The 9,340-nt window shown below is 38.8% G+C and overlaps 1 protein-coding gene across 1 annotated transcript in view; it reads left to right on the top strand.

The window, feature by feature from the left end:
- Positions 1-9,340, top strand: part of ITGB6 (integrin, beta 6) — a 76,670-nt gene that overhangs the window by 13,403 nt on the left and 53,927 nt on the right. The window contains exons 2-4 of the mRNA XM_012655831.1: positions 3,893-4,058; positions 5,633-5,794; positions 8,624-8,719. Of these exons, the coding sequence (XP_012511285.1) occupies positions 3,893-4,058; positions 5,633-5,794; positions 8,624-8,719 (424 nt within the window). The remainder of the gene's footprint in view (positions 1-3,892; positions 4,059-5,632; positions 5,795-8,623; positions 8,720-9,340) is intronic.

Here is a 9,340-nt window from a genome sequence, read left to right as displayed (position 1 = left end):
TTTTACACTTTTACCAATCTCTTAAATATCTGGTTTAATAGAAGACAACTGTATTCTCATATCTGCTTTTTCAGATATGTTTAATCTGTTGCAATTTTTTTTGGTTGAGTTCCACAAAAAAAGTCAAACCTCATATAGAAATATAGTTGGAAGAGGAAGAAGCATTTAATAGCTTTTTCCAGTGACTGTGGACATTCTTCTCTGATATTGCATTCAAACTAGATGACAGGGAAAAGTTAGTTTCAATGTGGAATCTGAAAGAATATCAATGAATATTTCATATTCTGTTACATTAAAACCCATTGGTCTGTCTTGCACTTTGAATGGCATTTTTACCAACGTGTGATTTTGTAAATATGATGCTTTGATCCTTTGAAAAATATTGGTTTACTGAATTATGTAGGTCTTCCAGATTTCATGATACGATATCAAAAAATCACACTTGTTAATATCACCACCATTCCCATCAGATAAATCTTGAAGTATTTGGAAGTATTGGGAGTATTGTTAATCTCACAGGTAGCAGATAAAAATTTTCCCAAATTGTAACTTACCTCGAATTTTGTCATTGGCAACAAATTCTGGCAGTTGTTTTCTTTGAAGTGACAGTCTCACTTTGTTCATTTTAAAAAACATGTTTACCAAACACTTATGTTGGAATAATAGTTTGGATGTCAATCATTCTTTCACATAAAAATGGTGTTTTGTAAAAAAGGGCCAGTTCAGCTCAAACAATCGCACAAGTATTTTTCCTCTATAAATGTACTTCACTGTGCAGCAGAAATGCCTTATGCATATTTCCCATGTATTAAAAAAAAAGCCCATGTATTCAAAAATGCATACTTAATAAAATTAATAACTTTTACTGCTTCCTCAAGGGCAATCAAGGGAAACTAGCATTTATTTTTATTATTATGGTAAATGCTTGCTGGTAAAGAAATACAAGGACTGCTAGCTAATACAGTTTGGTGCCACAGCTTTGCTACGTGCTGAGACACCAGAGCAGTTTTATTCACTACTGCTTTTGTATCATCGTTGCAAGTGCCAACACAGTGAAAAATGCAAATGACGTTTTTGAATTACTGTGAAAATAGTTTGAACTTAAGGACGTCCAGAAAGAACTCAGAGACCCCCACGGGTCTGATACCACACTTTAAAATCCATCCATTTGGCAGGCATGGTGGCGCATACATGTAAGGCCCAGGCTGAAGTGGGAGGATTGTCCAGGAGTTTGAGTCCAGCCTGGGCAACATATTAAGATTTCATCTCTTAAAAAAAGAAAGAAGGAAGGAAGGAAGGAAGGACAGACCACTCTTTTCATCTAATCTCTACTGCTTTTTGGAGTAGCTTTCTCTATTTTCATTGGATGGAGAGTCAATAAAAATTTATTTCGCCCTGCAAGAATGCTGAAGCAGTTTACAGTTTTGAAAGAGTTTCCTTTGCTGCTGTCTAAAATACAGTAACAAAAACATGTTTTCTTCATTGTCATATGTATAAATGAGTTTAAGGTACATTTTAAAATAGTTAATAGCACAAAAGTTAAAATTTATTTCTCTATCACACATTTTGTTTTTTTTTTGTTTTTTTTTTACTATGAGCCTCCTAGCAACAAGAGCAAAGAGGTAAAGAGGATCACTCACTAGATTCATAATGCCCTTGAGATGAAAGCACAGCTTTTCCTGGTAGTGAGACCCAAGGGATGATCCTCTTAAGGGCCCTCATAAAGGGACCGCTTGTCTATCACACATTTTGAAGGATTTTTTGACATCATTTCATATACGCCATGGTGTTTTGCTTTATTTTGAATTTGCTTCCGAAAGTAAGGAATTTATTGTAGTTTTGCCAAAGAAGGAACTAAACCATGAAATGCCTAAATGGATTTCCTATATGTACACACAGATAATCATTATGAGTATATGGTACATAGTTTCTGATTGCAGTGGTAAGGAACCCATGTGAAAATACAAACAAAAGGAAGAAAATGGAAATCATTTCCAACCCCACTTAGAAAAAGATGATGTTAACCTTTTGGTATATATCGTTACAGTCTTATTTTATGGAGTGGCTATCTTGGGGTACCTTGGGCTGTGCCATTCCATGCTAGGGCCTCTACCTCCCCTTGTTCTGAAGCCTGGGGACACATCAAATTCTGATCTGCTTTCTACGAAGTCTAGTGACAGGTAGAAAATGCTTGTCCTCACAGACACCAGGGTTCTGGTCCCCGTGAGAGCTTCATTACTCTGTGTAAAAAACCCACAATCGTTCTGATTTGTGTACACAGTCGATTCTCGTTATTCGCGGTAGTCGTGTCAGTCACACAGTGCACCATCGCTCATGCCTGAATGCGGCTTATCCCACACACGTGTTTTCTCCATAAGACACATCACGGCCTTCTTGCACTTAGAACACTAAATAGCATTTTAGCATTATGCTTGGGGGGCATCATAAACAGTGAAATTATCAATGAAAGGCACAAAAATGAAAAAAATGCGGCACTAAACAGGTCATGAAAAGGACACACGCTTACAGCATGAGAGCTGAAATAAGAAGGCAGAGCATCCCCTTGTTTGACCTCGGCCGGGAACGTGCACATAGGGAGACTCGCTTTTTTTTTTTTTTTGCCTCTGTGCATGTCCGCGAATGACTGAGAAAACATTGCAGGTATTGATTTGGGGGGTACAAATAAATTTTAGCAAGTAGGTGAATTCACAAACACAGAATCTGTGAATAATGAGGATTGACGGTATACCTCAGGCAGATGAACTTGACGAACTGGAGCTGGCCCTGGCAGATGATGCACTTCACGTGCTGACCAGATAGGCTGCTGGACCCGCAGAGCCGAGGCCCAGGCCCGGCGTGTGCTCACGCAAGAGTCCACCAGCTCTTCCTCGGGCAGCACACCACACCCTCACTGGGGCTGCTCCTTTTTGTGTCTTTGTACTTCTAGACCAATGGCTCTGACTTTAGCATGCACCCAGAGGCTTGGCACGACACGGATTGCTGAGCCCATGCCCAGCGTCTCTAACTCAGTCATGCTCTACATTTTGCATTTCCAGCAATTTCCCAGGTGACACTCATGCTGCTAGTACAGGGACCTCACTTTGAGAACCTCTGCTGTATACTATTATCCCCATTTTAAAAACCCAAAGCTCAGAGGTGTGGAATAACTTCTGTGCCCAAAGTTTCATGTGCAGCTAGTAACTAGCTTTCAAAATAAGATGTGACTGAATTCATGATCAGCTCTTTCTGTTCTACCGTAATACCTTTGGTGCAGATTTCATGCTAACATGGCATTTTAAGTGCTAGTTTTATTCCCAGGCTGGCCCATAACAGTGTATTCAATCACAGTAGAGTTGGACTTTAGAACCAAGAGCCCTGCTGTGATTGTTGGGCTCTTGGCAGGTAATGCTGGGAGTATAGGAAGAAGCAGAGGAGTAAGAAGGCTAGTTCCTCTCTTGTCTTGCTACAGGGTGACTCATACTTGATGACAGCTTGAGCTAACAGAATGCAAAGGAATTGTCGTCATGTGAACTTAATGGTGGATTTGGGTTAGAAGGCAATAGAAGGTTGTGATTATGCACACACACACACATACACACACAAACACTGGAGTTGGAAGTCTGATCATTTGCTTATCTGTTATCTGAGTTTGAGCAAGTGCAAGACACACAATAAGCTTTAAATAAGTGTTAGCTGATAACGGTCAACATGGAAGAGGTGGGTAGGAGATGACGACAGCAACCTTAACAGTGAGAATCACAGCCAAGTTACAGAATCAGGAGCTTTAGAAAAATTAATCTTCATTTAAGGAAATGTTGCTAGGCTATCAGATCTATTAATTGTGCGTTGTGTCATATTTCATCAAGAATATTTTTACATCTTACCTTTGCAGTAGTATTCCCTACTTCTGCTTGCCTACATTTGGATTCAAGCATATTTTGCCATTGACGAATGATGCTGAAAAATTCAATGAAATTGTGAAGAATCAGAAAATTTCTGCTAATATTGACACACCTGAAGGTGGATTTGATGCAATTATGCAAGCTGCTGTGTGTAAGGTATGCTAAGGGGAGTAGTGCTTCACTCTGCTAACATAAACAATTTCATCTCTTATTAACAAATCTACTTGGAAAAGCTTAGCTAATTTTATTTCCTTTATGCTGTATTTCTACCTTTGGTACTTTTCTTAAAGCACAACACTTTTGCAAAATTTTTAATTAAATCTTGTTGAAATAGGGACTGCTTTTTATGCCTATTTGAATAATCATAAGAAAATTATTGTTATATTGGGAAAATTTAGTTGAAACAATATGTATGATTTATTTTCAAAGATCAAGATCAGATTCATTAGTTTTTGGATTAACCATGGTGGAAAAAAAATTAAAGGCAGAACATTAATGAAAAAACTAAAAATGCCCTGAATCAGTATATACCTATACATATGATTACATGTCTATTGCTTTGAACCAACAAAATAAGCATCAGAAGTTACGCTCAACGGGTATATGCATACACAAAGAGTGCGATGCTCACCATCCGGGGGATGGACACGCTTGAAGCTCGGACTTGCAGGGGGAAGGGGGGAAGGGCAACATACGTAACCCAAACATCTGTACCCCCATAATATGCTGAAATAAAAAAAAAACTAAAAAAAAAAAAAAATTTTTTTTTTTTTCTTCCCCGTGAAGCCTTCCTTGCTTTTGCAAAACTTCAGTGATGCCTCCCTTTTCCTTTCTTGTTTGGATTTATTTATTTAGTAAATATTAATTAATGTATGAACCAATGTATGAACCAGGCTTCTCTAAAAAAAAAAGAAGAAGTTACACTGACTCTGCGACATTGTAGGAACACTGCTCCTCCTTGACTATCTGACAAGACTGCCCTGTCTTTAGGCAACAGCCCTTCATGGAAAATATCAGGAAATGGAGAGTACTGAGGCTCCTAGAAGGTGGGCAAGCCAAGGAATTAGAGGAGGAAGGAAAGGGATAAGGTGGGATAGAGAAGCCAGGATGAGTTTTCACTCACTCAGTTCCTGGATTAGTAGTAATTAAAGGGGAGCGCTCTGCTAGACACAGGCAACAGACAATCTTAATTAGCAGGACATTGGGGCCATACTTTGATCAGCAAATCTCATCTTTGTATTAAGTTTATAATTTTTGGATGATATCATTAGAAAGAGAAACATGTGCCTAAATGTTGGGTGACATTTTAATGAAACAAGCTTACTTTGAGTCCATTTTGTATTGCATTTTGACTAGTTTCACTTCGGTTTGGATTTGGGATTATCTATGACCTTCTCTTCCTTTTCTCCTCATTTTTCTGGTTTCAATTGAAAGCTGGACAGGAAAAATAATTAACTATGTAAAAGTCAAGATCAACTGAATACTGATTGTAGTGGGGCTATTTTCTCTGAAGCCTAAAGCATCTGAAAATGTTATCCAGAAAAAAGCAAATGTCACAGAATCTCATGCTTTTAAAATATTAATATTATCAACTCACAGTAGATGAAAAAGGCTAAAATAGACCAGAAATATATTTTTTATAATCTGAATATGTCCAAGCATAATTGATCCACACTCAGTATATCCGTGCCTCTCTCCAATACGACACAAATATTTCTTTCTCACTGTAGGAAAAAATTGGCTGGCGGAACGACTCCCTCCACCTCCTGGTCTTTGTGAGTGATGCTGATTCTCATTTTGGAATGGACAGCAAACTGGCAGGCATCGTCATTCCTAATGATGGGCTCTGTCACTTGGACAGCAAGAATGAATACTCCATGTCAACAGTCTTGGTGTGTAACCTGCACTCTCTACTGTTTTCAGGGGTATAAGTAAGCAAATGAAGCAACAATTGTGGGTCACATTTTCTGAATTGAAATTAACAATTTGCCCCCTGTCAATTCTCACCATCATGAGAGGTTCCCGCAGGAGCATAGGTGGGTGGTGAACACACATGGGAAGTTTGAATCTGCTATGACACACATGATCAAAGAGCCTGGGGCTGGTGAAGCAGCACAGGCAGCTCATTCTGTTCTTTACCACAGCCCCAGAAAGGGGGCCCAGACCAGAGCAGTGGCCAGTAGGGGTCGCCGTGAGTGACGGTCCCTAAGTCATGCCATGCTTTCACGGATCATGGGGCTCCATGGAAAAAAACTAGTCAGGTATGACTTGGTTGGTGTTTATTAACCTTTGGCTTATTTTCTGCCACTTAAAAAATGCTGGTGACATTCAACAAAAACACAACACAACGTTTGTAAAACCAGGTAAAATTTTCAGAGCTCTTTTGACGTACATGATCTCCTCCTATCCTCAACAGAACCCTATGTATCTAACCATTTTCCCTGAACAGACCATGAGGCTGCCATGCTTGTGCACATGTTTGTTATCCCCTCTTCGTGAAATGCCCTTCTCTCCTAGGCTGCTTAATTATCCTTTAAAAGCCAGCTCAACCACCACTGCCCGCAGAGAGCCCTCTTTGACCTCACTAGGCTCTGAAGCAATCATCTTTCCTTTTGCTCTTATATACGGATATCTTTGTGCACAGCTCTATATGGAAATGTGTTTGCTTACATCTGTCTGTCTTTCTCTATTGTGCAACCCTCAGGGCCAGAACTGGTTTATTATCTGTTTCCTGACAGCACAGTGCCTAGAACACAGAGGGTGGTGACTAATGTATGAAATAAAATTGACTTATGAAGCATCAACCTGGGAAGGTCATATTATCCCCATTTAACACTTGAGAAAATATGGTACAGAGAATTTAAGTGCTTCCTTAAGGCAACAATGCTGTAGAAGAAGTATATACAACAGAGACAGTGTGAGAGAAGAACCTAGAATTCGAATATCAATTGGACAACTGTTCTCTAAAAACTCCTAACAGTTCCTAAATTACTCACTACCACTCCTTAACCTAAATTACTAATGTAACATGAATGTTTTTCCGTAACTTTTGATCAATAGTATTCCCTAAACATATATATTCTTTAATCACATAATCTGCCTCTTCGTATTATAATATCAGTGAGGATAGCCACATTTTTATTGTCTTTTAGTTGATGAGGGCAAGAAACCATGAGAAATGGATTCCTTTTTCATTTCCTTTTTCTTGCAACTTTTCAAATGCCCCATAATAGACATCTGGAAAGTAGCAAGATCTTAGATGCTAACACTATTGCCTAATGTGACCTTTTCATCTAATAAATGTCCAGTTCATTCTTTCCAAATAAGTTGCTACAAACGCACAGAAGACACGGACCATTTCCATGCCTGCCTGTGACATAGCCTCCTGGGTCCTTTGAGCACCTCTTACATCCTCAAAACTGGTCCAGATTCCTGGGGCCACAAAATAATAGGATGTGATACCTACCCTTGAACTTACAATATAGTTGTGGGAATTAAACCAACTGATCTGATTCAAATAGAAAACCACCTTTGCCCACCTATGAAGGGGCTATGTGGTATGATCCTGATGGTACAAGCACAGCAGTCGAAAGGTGTAGGAACGTGTGAGATAAGAAGGGGCTGGCACTGGGGGCGGGGTTAGGCTTTAGGGTGAAGGATGTTGGGTAGTTGAAAAGCAGAGGAAACCAAACATGTCAGACTCAAGATTTATATGACTGGTGTCTCTACTAATAAAAATCCAAATGTTATGGAAAGCACATATCACACAGCCACATTTGCAGTTGGGTAATTTGCCAGAGTGTTTTTGGCAAAGCTACACTTTTTTCTCAACTCGAAACTTATACCTAAAGACTTTAGATGAAAATACTCCAATAGTGCTGAGATTGTGCGAACATACGCATAAGTGTAGAGGAGGGCTTGTTTCTCAATCTTCCTCTGTTTTGGTTGACCTCAGTCAGGATCGGCATATTCTTATTACAGTTTAATTGTTCGTAGGCTACTCCCTCACTTGGGTTTCCTCTTTGTACATTAGGCACATTTGGATTCATATGAGAGGCAAATGTGCTCCATGTTTTCCAGACTTGGAAAGTAAAGTCCATCTTCAAATTTGATAATTAATGACTTCTTTTATTTTTTTTAAGTTACTCATGTCACTTGGGAATGAATATGTCAGTGGAACAAAAATACAACATGTTTTTAATTATCCTGTAAAAATATTGCAGGATCCCATACAACGGATTGTTGACATTAAAAAGGCAATAAAACCAAACCCAAGAACTGGTACAGGAATGTCGTACTGTGTCATTCCTCGGCAGACTGTCCCTTTGTCAACCCTCATGCCACCTCATCCAGTTCCTGTAAGAGTTTCAGAGCTACAAGGGTCACCTTAGTCACATACCTCCTAGTCTCACTGCACCCCTGCCCCCTCAACTCTACCATTCCCAGCCTGCTGGTAAGTAGCTGAGAAGTGACAGAGCCTAATACACCACTTTGACAGGAATTGATTCTTAGGACTTTATTGGACTTAGAAGATTTTGGAAAAAATTATTAAACCAACTAAGTGAATAATGCCAATTGTGTACTGTTTAGAGTGAGAAATATAATAATGTCTGTGAGCACTAAAGTGCTGAACTCTGTAAGGTATCTTTAAAAATAAATATTCCTTTCTTTATTTTACATTCTTTTACTAAGATGACACAAAATCTATATGTTAATTTTAGGAATATCCGACAATTGGACAACTTATTGATAAACTGGTGCAAAACAACGTGTTACTGATCTTTGCAGTAACCCAAGAACAAGTTCATTTATATGAGGTAAGCAAACATAACTTGGGAAATTCCTTCAGGGAGAGCATGTGTCATGAAACTGTAACATTAACTCCGTAAGTTTAACACCTGAGAAGATCACTAGATAATCATTAACACTTTCCAAATGTACTGGGCACTTGGCAAAGCGGATTGATTTCCTACTTACAATTTAAATTATAAACATGAGGTGCAGTGGGAAGCTGGGGGCAGATATGGTGCGACAAGGAAGAAATAGTCATGGAAATGAAAAAACTAAGTTGGAAGAGAGTACCAATGAATATAGGACCACCTGTCTAAAGAAAAATAAACTCTCTCCCCTTGAACTCTTTCATCTGACCAGGACAGAGTTTACAGAAAACAGAAAAAATCTTATGAGTGGGAGGAGAATTGACTTTAAATTATTTGACATTTGCAAATTAGATACATAGAAAAGACACAAGCAGAGACACAAGCTATTGAGAAGTAGAAAATTAAAAGAAAATACTTGTTAAATTGGGCCAGAATATTTCTCCCTCAAAGTAGTTGGATTTGCAGTTCAAGTTTTTGTTTTGTTTTTTTTTCTTTTATTTCAGCATATTATGGGGATACAGATGTTTAGGTTACGTATGTTGCCCTTGGTACCCCCCC

Source organism: Propithecus coquereli, unplaced genomic scaffold (assembly GCF_000956105.1).
Source record: "Propithecus coquereli isolate 6110/MARCELLA unplaced genomic scaffold, Pcoq_1.0 Scaffold49, whole genome shotgun sequence".
Taxonomy (NCBI): Eukaryota; Metazoa; Chordata; class Mammalia; order Primates; family Indriidae; genus Propithecus; species Propithecus coquereli.
Note: the sequence above shows the minus strand (reverse complement) of the source record. Positions and strands in the feature narration are given on the sequence as shown.